The 16752-nt window shown below is 43.3% G+C and overlaps 1 protein-coding gene and 1 pseudogene across 5 annotated transcripts in view; one reads left to right on the top strand and one right to left on the bottom strand.

The window, feature by feature from the left end:
• The window catches only part of LOC143035289 (uncharacterized), a 63835-nt gene that overhangs the window by 13710 nt on the left and 33373 nt on the right, over positions 1–16752 (top strand). For all 5 annotated transcript variants that reach the window (XR_012967309.1, XR_012967310.1, XM_076202165.1 and 2 more), the window contains exon 5: positions 16366–16496. Coding sequence is in view for 3 of the 5 variants with exons in the window: in XM_076202165.1 (XP_076058280.1) it covers positions 16366–16496 (131 nt within the window). In the remaining 2 variants the exon portion in view is untranslated. The remainder of the gene's footprint in view (positions 1–16365; positions 16497–16752) is intronic.
• LOC143034941 (uncharacterized) lies at positions 10811–14725 on the bottom strand (annotated as a pseudogene).

Raw genomic sequence — 16752 nt, 5'->3', positions numbered from 1 at the left:
TAAAAAGATGTTTTGGAAGGAAATTAAAAGAGGAAGAGGAGGCAAATGAAGTAGAGAAGAAAAGGTAAAAGGTGCAGATGGAGAGATGATAATGGAAGAGAAGGCAGTGAGAGGAAGGTGGGCAGAGTATTTTAGGGAGTTGCTAAATGTGAAGGAGGATAGGGAGGGAAAGGTAGTTGCAGTGGGAAGCGCTAAGAAAATGAGAGTGATGAGTGAGGAAAATGGAGGAGAAATAGGGAAGGATGAAGTTTCTGAAAGCAGCTGTTAACCACTTCCATACGGTGACGCCTACGTAGGCGTCATGAGGAGCAAATGGGTACGCGATGATGCCAACGTCGGCATCTTGATTGTATTTATTGTAGTCGTACTTACGTAACCTCCATTCTCTCTAAACTGGCTTCATCATATTTTCTATGGTTATCAAAATTCACGTGTGAAAGAGAATGAACGATTGAGCACTGACTTTATTTTTTATAATGCGATTATTATGATGCAACATCGCCCCGGAGTGAAGAGGTTGATATTATGAGAGCAGGTAAGGCACCTGGTCTGGATGGATGCCATGCAGAATGTCTGAAGAAAGGAGGTACAGTTATGGTGGACTGGCTGGTGAGGTTATTTAATGTTTGTTTGAGAGAGGGTAGAGTGCCTGTATAGTTCTGCTCTACAAAGGAAAGGGGGACAAGTGTGAGTGTAGTAGTTACAGAGGGATCAGCTTGTTGAGTGTAGTTGAGAAGGCTTATGGGAGTGTCTTGATTGAGAGGATTAGGAGAGGAAGAGAGGGAGTAATTGGTGAGGAACAGTGTGGTTTTAGGACAGGTAGGGGATGTGTAGATCAGATTTTTGTGGTATGACGGATATGTGAGAAAGCTATAGGAAAAGGTAAGGATGTTTTTTTTTGGCTTTTATGGATCTGGAAAAGGGTTACGACAGGGTAGACAGGAAGGCACTGTGAGAGGCACTGCAGATATATGGGATAGGAGGAAAGCTGTTAAGAGCAGTCAAGAGTTTTTATGAGAGTAGTAGAGCTTGCATTAGGATTAGAAATGGAGAGAGTGAATGGTTTGAGGTAAAGGTAGGACTTTATCAGGGGTGTGTTATGTCACCCTGGCTGTTCAATCTTTACATTGATGGGGTGGTGCGAGAGGTAAATGCAAGGGTAGTGGGTCAGGGGTTGGAGATGATTAAAGAAAATGGAGAAAAGTGGGAGGTGAGCCAGCTGTTGTTTGCTGACGACACTGCGCTTTTAGCAGGATCAGAGGAGGGATTGAGGAAGTTAGTGACAGAGTTTGAGAAGGTGTGTGAAAGAAGGAAGCTGAAGATAAATGTGGGCAAAAGTAAGGTGATGAGATGTACAAGGGGAGAGAGTGACAGTAGGCTGGAAGTGAGCATTAAGGGTGAGAAACTGGAGGAAGTGAATAGTTTTAGATACTTGGGTGCGAATGTGACAGGAAAGGGAGGAGTAGGGGTGGAGGTAGAATGTAGATTGAGAGAAGCGAGTAAATGCCTTGGTGGATTAAAAAGTGTAATGAGACATAGACATCTGGGAATGGATGCTAAGAGGAGGTTATATGAAGGAGTGATTGTGCCAACAGCAATGTACGGGGCAGAAACATGGAACATGAGAGAGGAAGAGAGAAAGAGTTTGAATGTGTTTGAGATGAAATGTCTGAGAAATATGATGGGGGTTACTAGGCTGGATAGAGTGTGAAGTGAGGAGGAGAATAGGGGTGGAAAGGGAGCTGGGAGATAGGGTTGATGAAAGAGTATTGGGATGGTTTGGACACATGGAAAGAATGAGTGAAGAAAGAATAGTAAAAGAAGTATGGAAGGTGGAGGTGGAAGGAGTGAATATGAGGGGGCGTCCTTGGAGGAGATGGATGGATGGGGTGAAAGGAGCTTTACAAAAGAGGGGAATGTCTGTAGAGGAAGGACGGGAGAGGACAGAAGATAGGGGTGAATGGAGAAGGGTTTTGTATAGATGAGGCTGTGATGCATGAAGGGGAGTGGGTGGGGGATGGGGGGTGAGGAAGTATGTATGAGAAAAAATTTGACGCAGCCAGAAGGGATTTCTCTCCGTCTTCTCCTTTCCTGCATGAGGGGATGGAGAGGGGGGGGGTCGCTGATTTTATGAAGCGGCCTTGCTGTGGATGTGCTGTGTCTTGCAACACTGCTTCCGACCCAGGGCAGTGGACAGGATGCAGGGATGACCCATCATCCAGGAGGTGCCAAGATAGGAGGGAGGGAGGAGGGTTGAGGGGAGTGGAATATATGGGAAATGAAATGGGTGGGAGTGATTTCTATGCCTTTTTCTTTTTGGCTACCCCCCTGTATAAGGGGGAAAAAGCCTTTGGTATATGTATGTATGTATATATATATATATGTATATAAAGTCAAACCTCGGTTTTTGAACATAATTCATTCCAAAAATCTGTTCTAAAACCGAATTGTTTGAAAACCGAATCATATTTTCCCATTACAAATAATGTAAAAGAAGACCCTACAAACTATAGACTGGTCTCTCTTACAAGTACGGTAGCAAAAATTTGTGAAAGAATGATCTAAATTAGATGGGTAAAGCATTTGGAAACAAACAATGTACTAAATCCAAGGCAGTTTGGATTTAGACAAGGGAGATCATGTATTTACCTACTTGTATTTTACGGGAAGGGGAGCTATGCTTGTGGTGTCCCGTTTCCATATCTCATTTTATCTAGACTGTTTTTAAATTCACGTATTGTTTTTGCACACACCACTTTCTCATCTAACTTGTTCCAAACGTCTATTACTCTATGGGAAAGCTGTTCTTTTTCAGGTCTCTTTTATAAATGTCTTTCTTGATTTTCTTTCAAATAAAAATAAAAAGCCTAGATGTCAGAAAATTGCAGTCCTGATGAAATCGCAAATTGGATATTAAAAGAATGCATGGATGAACTGACTGACAAGATACACAAGATAATAGAGTTCTCATTAAAAGAGGGCAAAGTACCACAAGATTGGAAAAATGCAAACATAGTGCCAATACACAAAGGAGGAAACAGGGAAAGTCCTACAAACTTTAGACCAGTATCCCTCACAAGTACAATAGCCAAAATATGCGAAAAGATCATTAGAAGCAGATGGATAAAAAATTTGGAGGAAAACAATATATTAAATACAAAATAATTTGGATTTAGAAGTATAATCTAAATAGGACTACAAGAATAAAGGAGGAAAAGGAAAAAGTAAGTAATATATTAGAAGTAGTTTAAGAAGATGAACCAGAAATAGGGAAACAAATAGAAGAAATGTATAGGCTCAGGAAATGCAATACAGATAAGACTAGACCAATTAAGGTTAAATTCAGGTCACAAATGACAGCAGAGAATATATTAGCAAAAACAGGGAAACTAGCAGACAGTGAACAATATAAAGAGATATGGACAAAAAGAGAAATGAATAAAGAGGAAAGAGAGAAGGAGAAGACAAAAAGACTAGAAGCTAAAGAAAAAAAACGAGAAAAGAACAGAGGCATAAAAAAGAGAAATTCTATTGGAGAGTAGTAAATATGAAAGTGAAGAAATGGTTCATAGCAGAGGAACACAGAAGGGAAACGGAAAACACAGTGGAAGTAACAGAAAATTTAAAGTGTCTCACACAAATATAGATGGCTTAATAACAGGCTTGAACGAACTGAATGATTATCTGAAGGAAAAAGAACCGGACATAATGGGAATTGTAGAGACAAAATTGAAAGGTCCACTACCACCCAACATTGTAGGACATGGTGCATATAATTACTGGATTAGAAACAGAGAGGTAAAACAAGGGGGTGGAATTATGTTCCTGATTAAGAAGGATATAAATGTGAGGAATGTCACATATGGAAAGAATAGAGTAGAGATGATTATGGTGGAAGTAGACAGGGATGGGAAGAGCAGGAAGTTTGTAGTAAATTATGTGCCTCCTAAAACAGCCTCATGGGAAGAGAGAGAACACCAAAGTGTTAGAAGACACAAGAATAACACTAAATAAGATAATGGAAGATGGAGGAAGAATAGTTATAATGGGTGACTTTAATTGTAAAGAAATCTGCTGGGAAGAGATGACAATAAAGGGTGGAGATGACCTATGGGGAAATGTACTACTTGATATGATTATAGAACATACAATGATGCAGTGGATTCAAGAGAATACTAGTTATAGAAATGAGGAAGAACTATCGAGACTGGACCTAATAATCACATCAGAACCTGAAATAGTGGACAAGATTGAATATAAGAGACCAATAAGTAAAAGTGACCACATATTGGTTGAACTGGAACTAAATGAGGAAAAATACATTAAAAAAATGAACAACATACAGTAGAAAGGGAAGATTGATGTATGAAAAAACAAATTTTGATAAATTAAGAGAATTCTTTCAAAAAGCAGACTGGGAAAGAATACACAAGGAGGAAACAACAGTAGAAGAGAAATGGAATATTTTGACAAAAAATTATAAAGAAGGAGTGGAAAAGTATGTCCCAAGACAAAAGCAAGAAAAAGAGTATGTAAAGTGCTGGTACAACAAAAGATGTAGGGAGCTAAAAGACAAAAGAGATAAAGGTTGGATAAAATGGAAAAAAGCCAAAAGACCTCAAAAATGGAAAATATATACTAATTATAGAAATTAATATGTACAAGTGTGCAGAGAAGAAAAGAGAAAATATGAAAAAGATGTCATAGAAAAATGTAAAGATCAACCAAAACTATTTTACAGATATGTAAACAACAAACTGAAAAACAAACAAGAATTAGAGAAACTACGGCAAGGAGTTGAATACACAGAGGAAATAGAAATGGCAGAAATTATGAACAAGCATTTTAAATCAGTGATTACAAGGGAGAACATGTAACCTAGAGATATAGAATGGGAGAAAGTCCCCCTTATGAAAGAGATAGAAGTATCAAGGAATGAAATAATGAAACACTTGAGTAATCTCGATGTGAGAAAATCGCATGGACTAGATGAAATAGCAAACTGGATTTTGAGAGAATGCAGGAATGAACAAACAGACAAAATACATAGTCTAATAAACAGTTCATTGAAAGAAGGAAAAGTTCCAAAAGATTGGAAAAGAGCAAATATAGTACCAATATATAAAGGGGGAAACAAAGAAGACCCTACATACTATAGACCGGTCTCTCTAACAAGTACGATAGCAAAAATTTGTGAAAAAATTATGAAAAGTAGATGGCTAAGGCATTTGGAAAAAAAAAAACATACTAAATTCAAGGCAATTTGGATTTAGACAAGGACAATCACACATCACAAACTTAATGTGTTTCTAATCAAGGCTAATAGATGTAATACAAGAAAGAGATGGATGGGCTGATTGTGCATTTCTAGACCTGAAAAAAACTTATGATAAGGTGCCACATAAGAAACTGCTGAAGTGGATGGAAGACTTCTTGCATGAAAGAAAAATGAGAGTAGTGATAAGAGACAAACACTCTAATTGGGACAAAGTGATAAGTGGAGTTCCACAAGGAACAGTTCTGGCCCCAATAATGTTTGCTATATATATTAATGATATGGATAAAGGAATTGAAAGTTATATAAGCTTCTTTGCGGATGATGCAAAACTGTTGAAAAAAATGAACACTGAAGAAGATTGTGAGTCACTACAGAGTGATCTCAATAAAGTATGGGAATGGAGTAGGAAGTGGGAGATGGAATTCAATATTAAGAAGTGCAGTATAATGGAATTTGGAAGAAGTAAAAAAAGAATAGTGGGATCATATAAATTGGGAGAAGAAGAAAAAAAGTAGAAAACGAGAAAGACCTAGGAGTCATTATTATTAATAATATATCCCCTGAGAAACATATAAACAAGATTTTTGGAGAAACTTATACTCTAATAAGAACAATCAAAGTGGTATTTACATACCTGGATGAAGAAATGGTGAAGAAAATACTAGTCACTTTGATAAGACCAAGATTGGAATATGCAGTGATGACGTGTTCACCAAGTACAAAAAAAATGTATAACAAAACTTGAAAGAATACAAAGAGCAATTACAAAATTGGCACCAACACTTTCAGAACTATCATATGAAGAAAGACTAGCAAAACTTGAGCTACAGACATTAGAGCAAAGAAGAGAGAGAGGAGACTTGATAACTATTGATAGAATCATGAAAGGCATAGAAACTATTGATAGAGAGGATCTAATAAAATGGGATGGTAGAAATACAAGAGGACACGGAAAGAAAATCAAGAAAGACAGTTATAGAAGATATCTGAAAAAGAACAGCTTTCCCCACAGAGTAATAGACATTTGGAACAAGTTAGATGAGAAAGTGGTGTGTGCAAAAACAATTCATGAACTTAAAAACAGTTTAGATAAAATGAAATATGAAGACGGGACACCATGAGCATAGCTCCCCTTCCCGTAAAATACAACTAGGTAAATACACACACACACGAAAAATTGGCACCAACACTTTCAGAACTATCATATGAAGAAAGACTAGCAAAACTTGAGCTACAGACATTAGAGCAAAGAAGAGAGAGAGGAGACTTGATAACTATTGATAGAATCATGAAAGGCATAGAAACTATTGATAGAGAGGATCTAATAAAATGGGACGGTAGAAATACAAGACACGGAAAGAAAATCAAGAAAGACAGTTATAGAAGAGATCTGAAAAAGAACAGCTTTCCCCACAGAGTAATAGACATTTGGAACAAGTTAGATGAAAAAGTGGTGTGTGCAAAAACATTTCATGAATTTAAAAATAGTTTAGATAAAATGAGATACGAAGACGGGACTCCACGAGCATAGCTCCCCTTCCCGTAAAATACAACTAGGTAAATACACACACACACATACACCAAGGGTTTTTCCCCCTTTCAAGGGAAGTAGCCAAATTCAAAGACATAAATCCACTCCCACCCATTCCATCCCCGTATACTCCACTCCTATTCACCACCCTACCTCCCTCTTATCTTGGCTCCTCCTGGATGACAGGTCATCCCTGCATCTCGGCCAGTGCCCTGGGTCAAAAGCAATGTAGCAAGACACAGCACATCCACAGCAAGGCTGCTTCATTTAATTGGCGACCTCCTCCCCCCTCTTTCCCCTCATACAGAAAAAAAAAAGTGATGGGGAGAAATGTTTTTGGGCTGTGTCAAAATATCATTTACACATACTCCCTCACCCTCTCCTATCCCCCACCATTCTCCACTCAACCCTATCTTCTGTTTTCTCCCTTCCTTCCTCAACAGACATCCCCTTCTTTCCCAATGCCCCTATTACCCCATCCATCCATCTCATCCTTGTTCACCCCCTCATGTTCACTCCTTCCACCTCTGTCTTCCACACTTCTTTTACTAATCCAAACCATCCCAATACTCTTTCATCAACCCTATCTCCCAACTCCCTTTCCACCCCTGCTCTCCTCCTCACCTCATTTCTCACTATCCAGCCTACCATACTTCTCAGGCATTTCATCTCATACATATACCAAGGCTTTTTCCCCCTTACAAGGGAGGTAGCCAAAAAGGAAAAAGCATAAAATAATTCCCACCCATTCCATCTCTGAATACACTCCACACCCCTCCACCCTCCCTCTTATCTTAGCACCTCCTGGATGATGGGTCATCCCTGCACCTTGTCCACTGCCCTGGGTCAGAAGCAGTGTCACAAGACACAGCACATCCACAGCAAGGCCACTTCATTAAATCGGCGACCCCCTCCTCTCCGTCCCCCATGCATAAAAGGAGAAGACGGGGAGAAATCCCTTCAGGTTGCGTCAAATTTTGCTCACACATACTACTTCACCCCCCATCCCCCCGCCCATTCCACCTCATGCATCACATCATCCATATAGAACCATTTCATCTCGAACTCATTAAAACTCTTCCTCTCTTATGTTCCATGTTTCTGCCCCATACAGTGCTGTCGGCACAATCACCCCTTCATACAAAAGATTACAGAGGCGGAACAAGATGACAGGAGACCTTTTGGTCCATAACTAGGTCAGATGTAAAAAAATATATAATAATGATAAATAAATGAATAAAAAAAAATATATATAATAATATAAATAATAGTAAATAAAATAAATGTATAGGTATGGCTAGATAATAAAAAACAGGTAAATATTAAATAATAATGAAATGACATAATTAATGATAAATGAGAATCAAGCAAATAATAAACAGACAAATGATAACAAAAATAAACAAATAATATAAAATAAATGACTCATTACAGCGTCTTGCTTAGGTGTTTATCTAAATGAATCTGAAAGCTTTGAACTGAACTACATTGCACTGCCTCTGCTGGAAGTTTATTCCATTCATTAACTACACAGTTGGTGAAGTTGTTTCTACCCACTTCCAAATTAAATCTATTTCCTGACAGTTTGAGACCATTGTTTCTTGTTGGATTCTCATTCAGTGTGAAAATGTTGTCACTTTTGATGTCAATTCCCTTTAGAATCTTAAAGACCTGTATCAAGTCACCTCTGAGTCTATGCTTTTTTAGGGAGAACAGATTCATATGCTTTAGTCAATTTTTGTATGATTCATTTTTTATATTTGGAATCAGTTTTGTGGCTTACCATTGTACTTTTTCCAATCTGTCAATGTCTTTAATGAGATTCGGTGACCGTACAGAAACAGCATATTCCAAATATGGACAAATGTCTATTTCTCATTACACATTTTAATACCCCAGGGCATTTCTGTGATGTCTTTTTTGTAGTTTCTTTTTTCCTCTCTGTGCAGTTTTACATATTCATTTCAATAGTTGATATATATATTTCCACTTACAATTTTTCTTTTTATCTTCTTCCATCTTTTCCATCTTTTCCAAGCTTTGTCTCTCCTATGTTTCACCTCACCACATCCTCTGTTGAACCAGTACTTAGTGCACCTCTTGTTTCTGTCTAGGTATGTATTTATTCACTCCTTCATAGATTTCCATGAAAATCATCCATTTCTTTTCCACTTGTGTCTTTTTGCCACCTTTTTCTTGCTGAATCCATAATGGGGCTGCACAACAGCAATAAGTGATAAAATGAGAAGGAATGAGCAGGAATTTACCTAGTTGTATTTTGCGGGAAGGGGAGCTATGCTCATGGTGTCCCGCCTTTGTATCTTGCCGTGTCTGGTTTGCTTTTAAACTCATGAATGGTTTTTGCACACACTATTTTCTTGTCCAGTTTGTTCCAAATGTCTACCACTCTATGTGGAAAATGTTTTTCTTCAGATCTCTTCTGTAGCTATGTTTTTTTTATTTTTTTATTTCCATGTCCTCTTGTGCTTCTCCTGTCCCAGTTTAACAAGTCCTCTCTATCAAGTATTTTTGTGCCTTTCATGATTCTGTAGATGGTCAGTAGGTCACCTCTCTCTCTTCTTTGCTCCAGAGTCGGTAAATCTAGTTTAGCCAATCTCTCCTCATATGACAAGTTTGTGAGTGCAGGTGCCATGCCTGTTAGCAGGTGCAAGCAAGGCCCAGCAGCTGATTCTGGAATACAGCACCATCAAAACATAAATGGTACCTCCAGAAAACAGCAGTGCACCAACACAGTAAATTTGAAAATGCCCTCTGAAACTCATGTCAGAAATGTAAAGGAACTGGATTTAATATCCAGATTTTTGAATGTCAACTATATACATTCAGACTCATATTCAGAATATTAGACATACAGTGATCCCTCGTTTTTCGCGGTTAATGGAGACTAGAACCCCCCACGAAAGGTGAAAAACAGCGTATTAGGATTTGCCCCCCCCCCCACTAGGAATTTTTGTGTTTGTGTATGTGGGTACCAGAATGTCCAAAATATGTAAACAGTATTTATACTTTACATATTTGAGACAAAGATTACAACAGTACACGTATTTACTTAAGTCATTAATTATTAAATCTTATTCAGTAATTAACATTTGTTATACAGTAATTAAGGGGGATCAGACGCACTGATAGAAAAATATTATTATTATTTTTTTCATGTATGTTAGGTTTTTATTTAAGCTTGCTTACAATAGGGCTCTTGGCGGGTGACTGACTACCCGCACTTGGTCTACGAGCGTGACTCGCAGTTGCCAGCTCTCACAATAAAAACTCCTACATCTCCCCCTCAAGATTGTGAGGGAAAAACAAAACAAATACCTTGACAATCTGATTACATTGAACAAGACAATATAAATGGTAATTCCAATGACATACAATATGAACAGCTAGATTATGTAGTCGTCCAGCCATCTCGGCCGAGACCTGTGCCTTTGAGGACGTTCCCTTCTCGGGGAATCAAGCGGAGGCGTCCCCTGGGTCGGTGGTTGCGGCTCGGGTGAACCCCCGGGTGAACCCCCGGGTGATAATGGCCCCCGTGGTTGCTCGGCCATTCTCAAATGGCCGCGGGTGCGCAGTGAGATGCGACCGCTTCCGTCCATCCTCACTGCATACTGGCGGTGTTGGTGGACTTCGACTACGGTACCAGACTTGCTCCATGCCTTAGAAGTCTGGTCTTGAACCCACACACGGGCTCCCGGCTGCAGGCGGCGCCGTCGACGTCGCTGGCCCGTGCTATTCTGTCGTATCTCTGCATGATGTTGCGCCATCTGAGTCTCCCTCTCCTCCAGGGTCCGCTGCCACTCACAATTGACTTTGTAGTTCTGTTTGGCCGTGGGGACTCCATCACGTAGCTGTCTGCCAGTTGTCAATTGTGCGGGGGATGCGTTTCCTTCTCATAGCGGGGTGTTGAGGTATTGGAGGAGGGCAAGCGACACCTTGTCGTTGTCCAGGCTGCCGCTGGTCCCTGTGTTGTCTCGCAGAATCCTCTTGGCAGTCTTCACGGCGGCCTCGGCTCGGCCGTTGGACTGAGGGTACTGAGCGGAGGAGAGACGGGTCGTGATGCCCCATCTCCTGAGGAAAGCGGTCATTTCCCCACTCACTAGGTTCGTACCTCCGTCAGTAGAGAGTTGTTCTGGGGCCCCCCATCTGGTGAAGTAGTGCCTTAGGTGCTTCATGATTTCGCTGGACGTGGCACCCGAGGGTAGGTGCGCAACTTCTAGCCAGCCAGTGAGTCGGTCGGCGTAGACTAAGTATGTTTGACCTGCCAGCTGGAATAGGTCTGCCACCGTCTGCTGAAAGGGGTAATCGGGGGGTGGGGGTGAGAATGAGGGGCTCAGGTGGTTGTGACGGCGCGTTAGCATTGCAGGAGTTGCATGTGGCCCTGTAATGCTGCAGGTCACCCTCCATTCCAGGCCAGTACACCGTCTGTCTGGCTCTTCTTAGCATGGAGTCGAGGCCCTGATGGCTGGCGTGAAGGCTAGCTGCCACTCGTTGTCGCAGAGCCTCAGGGATGACAAGCCGCACACATCCCTGATCATAGGTATAGGTGACTAAGCCACGGGACACTGCCAGTCTGTCTCGTACACCGTAGAAGGGCCGCAGGCAGGCGGGCTCCCGTGATCTGTGGGGCTCCCAGTCGCCGCTGCTCACTCTTAACACCAGTGACTGGTAGGTGTGGTCCTCAAGGGCCGTTTGCAGCACCATCTCTTCGTCGATGGTGGCGCACCCACTCAGGTCAAGGGCGGCTACAGTAGCTGCTGACATGGCTGCGGCGATAGCGACGTCTTGTTCTTCATCCATCTCGTCCGGATTAGACTTGGCCACGGGATACCTGGATAAGAAGTCGGCTGCCGCGTTGTGTTTCCCCGGCAGAAAGCGCATGGTGAACCTGTACTGCAGGGTCTGCTCCTTCAGACGAAACAGCCGTGGGTTGGTGATGTCCTTGAGGGCCTTGTCGCCAAAGAGCCTAACTAGGGGCCGGTGGTCTGTGGCGATAACCAGGTTGGGGCACCCTAGGAGGAAAAGCCGGGCTTTACGCAGGCACCACGCTACCGCCAAAGCTTCCCCCTCCACCGGTGCATATCCCGACTCGGCCGGGGTAAGGTGCCGGCTTCCGCATAATGCCAGGCGCCAGCCTCCCTTGCAGCAGTGTGGAGCAGTGGCTGGCGGGCATGAGCAGTACTGCTGCATCACCACGAACCCGAAACCGTCCTTGCACCAGTCCGTGATGGCGATGGTAGGTCGGGTCATGTCGTAGTATGCTAACCCCTGTTTGGCTAGCTGACAGATGATCTCTTTGGCTTGTGTGAATCTATTCTGGAGACACTCGTCCCAGTAGACGACCTTACCTGCTGGTTTCTTCAGCAGATCCCTGAAGGGCGCTATAAGAGGGGCAGTGGCCAGGAAGGGCGCCAGTTGGTTCACAAAGCCAAACCAGGAGCGCACGTTTGTGATGGACGGTTTTTCTGGCATCTTAAAGTCCCTGATGGCAGTAAGGCGCTCTGTAGTCGGTTTGTATGTGTCCCAATCCAAGTGGTAGCCAGCGAAGTCAACCTCCCTCTGGCAGAAGCGAAATTTCTCCGGCTTTAGTGTCACTCCAGCCTTGGCACATACTTCCAAAAAGTCATAGGCATGCCAGAAGGCTTCTTCTATGCCTGCGTCATAGAGGAGTGTGTCGTCCACGCACTTGTATTTTCGCGGCAGGTCGATGATGGCGTCGTCGAATCTTTTGGTATATGCATCCCCCGCTGCGCAGTGTCCCATGGGCGTCCGGCAATACTGGTACCTGCCCCACGGTGTGATAAACGTAGTGAGGCGCCTGCTCTCCTCGTCCAGTTCCACCTGGTGGAATCCCCAGTGCGCATCTGCCACGGTTTTGTAGGAGTGTGCCGGGACCCCAGAGGCCATGTCAAACGGGGCAGGGGTGTGGTGAGTCTCTCGTAGGCAGCATGCGTTGAGTTTCTGGAAGTCGACCGTGCGGCGCGGCTTGCCAGACTTTTTTGCCACCACGACCATCCTGGCACACCACTCTGTGGCCTCTCCCGCGGGGACAGGACGGATCACGCCTCTCTGGACGTCCTCATCCAGCTGTTGCTTGACCTCCGCTTCCCAATGTTTCGGGACGGGGGCGGGAGTGTGGCAGGCATAAGGGACAGCGTCGGGTGATAGGTGGATATGATGAGGGGGCCCCGCCACGATCGGCAGCGGGTACCTGTCGGTGTCGAAGGACGATGTCGAGAAGTGGCCGAGCAGCCATTCCTGTAGCCTCGGCACGTTTTCCTCGAGAGGAGGGAAAGGCATGGTTGCTGGTCTGACCCCGGCTGTCGCTGCTCCCCCCGCCCACGCTCGTTATGGTCGGTAGTGGCGGATGCGGAAAGCCTTCGTGTACCAGGCCCAGATCCTTGCAGGCGGCGAGGGACAGATAGACCTGCCGCACAGACCGTACGAAATACACCTGTTGGGTGGAGCGGCCAGGGATGCTAAAGTGGCAGGTTATGGTCCCCAAGGTTGGTAGGTTAATATTGGCGAGGTCGCGCAGGCCAGTGCGTCCCTTAAGTTGCCTGGGCGAGAGGCCCAGAGCTTTCAACAGCTTGGGTCCCGCTTCACATACCTGCGCGCCTGTATCTGCGATGGCTGTGGTGGAGTGCTGTGTGTCGCCATCCGGCCCGGAGACGATGACTTGAAGCCGTGGCTGGCTCATCACCCCGGCGGTCGCTACCACAGCACTGGCCACAGCGTCCTTCTTCGCAGGCTTCTTACCCCCTTTGCACACTTTCTGGAAGTGGCCCAGCTTTCCACAAGCAAGACACGTGGCGTTTGCTGCCGGGCAAGCTGCCCTACCGGGCTGGTGTCGGTCACCGCAGTGCCAACAAGGGCGGTGGCGGGCTTTCCCGGGACCAGCAGCAGCGATGACGTCGTCGTCACTCGCAGCGTCGTGCATGACGTCACCCGCGGCAACCTTGGGATGGCGGTTTGGCGGGAAATCATGCGCGTCCCTCTGAGCTGCTTCAAATGCCACACAGTAAGATCTGAGGCTGTCAACCTCTTTGAATTGAGCGTAGCACTGTAATACCTCGCGTCTTAGGGTTGGTTCACGCAACCCAGCAATGAGCTTCCGCACTAACATGTATTCACTTAAACTCGCGTCACAGCTTGGGCACTGAAAAGCACAATCTAACACCATCTGGGAACACTTCGTGAAGTAATCGCCCACCGACTCCCCCGAGGCCTGCTTGACACTAAAGAAGTCCGACCACTGTACTGCCTGGTTCGCCGCACGGAACACTAATTTGCTGACGTTCTCCAGGGCCTCGGCAGCAGGAAGGGTGTCCCAACGAGCCTTGGGGAACCTGGCGTCGAGCGCCTTTTGGAGCCTTGGGGCACGTAAAAGCCGGATGTAGCGCGCGGCGTCGCCGTCGCCGACAGCGTTGAGCTCGATCCAATCTTCCAAGGACCGACACCATGACCTGAAGTCTGCTGTAGTCATGTCCAGGTCGCACTTCTCCAACCCAGCTGTGCTAAGGGCCTTGCGGCTTGGTGTCCCCATCGCCGCCATGTTTCGCTGCAAAGCCGCTATGGTTCCCTGCTGGGACAGTAAGAGCGTCTGAGCCTGTGCTAGGAGGCCTTCTCCTTCCCTCCGTCTACCTGATGTGGCAGGGAACCTAGGGCGTCTCGGGGTGGTCATCGTAGATGCGTAGGAAGGATTATCACTGCGCCATGTTAGGTTTTTATTTAAGCTTGCATACAATAGGGCTCTTGGCGGGTGACTGACTACCCGCGCTTGGGGTAGTCTCTACGAGCGTGACTCGCAGTTGCCAGCTCTCACAATAAAAACTCCTACAATGTATCAATTTGATATTTTTACAGTATAATCAAATTATTGTTTTCCATATTCCATGAGCATTTGAATGATGTATGTCCATCTCTTCATCCGTCAGTCCATATGATGTCATTGATGACATGTTTTCCGATCTTAATACTTTCCCTAGACTACCGTATTTTCCGGCTTAAAATGCGCATTGGGTTATAATGCGCACCCATGCACTTCGTTATCTCAGTACACAGATAGCGCGCACCGACGTATAACGCGCATGCCCGATCACCATCTAGCGAGAGAATCGAGAACCAATTTTAGTTCCATGTTGTGCGTTGGTCCCTTATTACTTTGTAGCTTAAATAGTTTGTAGGAAATATGATCTAAAAAAAGTTTATTGAAAGTAAAATGTACAGAAAAATTTCGAGATTTTTACAGAAAATGTTCATTTTATATCTTGAGGAAATATTTCGTCTTTACCATTTTTTATTTAATACTGAAACAAACTACAGACTTTCGTTTTAGCTTTGAACCTGCAATGACAGTGGTGAAATAGGACAGTCTCTCATCGAGGTGACATTTAGTTAATATAACTCCCGAAAGAGGGTGTTGTAGTCAGGTGTTTGACACGAGTTTATGAACGGCCGCAACGGAATTTATACCATACCTAAAGTGAAGCAACAAAGCCAACATAAAATTCAAACTAGGATGCTGTGAACATGGGCAAATATCATGAATATTGATCATGTTTCATGGTGTTTAGGCCTATTTAAACATGAAAAATAAGATTCGATAGATACCTATCTATACCAAATATTTATATACAGTAGCCCATGCTGGCGTATTCTTTCATGTCACCATGGCTGTTCTTCTTGTTCTCACGGAATGTCATGGAGAAGTGTGCCGTCCCGACTTTGTGACGGCCAACATTGTCACATTGTTGTGAAAAAAATGACACACACAGCCGCAGAATTTTTATCGTAGGCCGTAGATAATGCGCACCACCGGATAACACGCACTCCCCATTTTAAGGCCCTTCCAACGAAAAAAAGTCGCGCACTATACGGCGGAAGATACAGTAATCTGCTTTTGTATGTAAAATCTCAAATACCATACAAACAGTGTGAATTTTTTTTTTTCCTAAAAATCTTAATAGATCAAGATATACATAGGTCATAAAATGCATGACTTTGTGACGTCACACCAATAGCGTTTTTTTCCAATAAGATTCCCTCTAGCGATATTATTTATCCTTTTAATCATTTATCAAAACTTACTCAAGAAAGGCACAACATTCATGTGTTAGCATGGTAAGTTTTAAGAAAATTTGATTATTTTTTGATTAATTTTTTTTATGAATATTTTGGAAAAATCTGCAAAGCACTGAAGCCACGAAACGTGAAGCGCGAAGTGGCGAGGGAACACTGTATTTGGATTTTGTTCTGAACTCTATCATTATCTTACATAGACTATCTCATATAACCTTTGAAGGCTGTGTATTGAGTATTGAACAATTAAGGGTTTTATTGTAACACAATTTTTTTATTTTGCTTTGAGGTTCACTTGGGTCTCAGTGGGATATAGAATTTTGATAAACTGGTTTTATGAATATGAAAATGGTTTATTCACACTTCTTAGTTATATGGTGTATCTAGAATTAAGTTAATATAGATTTTTCTTTTCTTTTTATCACACCTCGTTTATCAACCCCTCCTGCAAGTGTAGGTAAATGATGCAGAAAAGGAGAAGGTGGAAGCAACGGTAGACCATCGTCGAACTTCAGCCCATTTCCATGAAGCTGAGACCAGAGTAAAAGCATTGCAAAAGGAACTGAAGCGAGCTATTGCCAAATCAAGGTACTCAAGAATTTTGTAATTATTTTATGTCTTGCTTCCCCCTCTTAAAAGTTTTAGATCTGTGCCATGGGAAGACATGCGGACTACTTTAGTTTACTGGTTGAAATCCGCTTCTTTTTGTTCAAATATTTTACAGAGTAATACGAGTATTTTATTTGTAGGTAGATTGCACAAGAACCCAAAGAGAGATGGAAAGGAACTTTGAGGAGGGTATCATTGATAAATGCAAAGATGAATCAAAACTGTTGCACAGGTT

The sequence above is a fragment of the Oratosquilla oratoria genome, chromosome 18 (assembly GCF_046742065.1).
Source record: "Oratosquilla oratoria isolate Oo_2021 chromosome 18, ASM4674206v1, whole genome shotgun sequence".
NCBI classification, from domain to species: Eukaryota; Metazoa; Arthropoda; class Malacostraca; order Stomatopoda; family Squillidae; genus Oratosquilla; species Oratosquilla oratoria.
The sequence above is the reverse complement of the archived record's forward strand: the minus strand, read 5'-3'. Positions and strand labels throughout refer to the sequence as shown.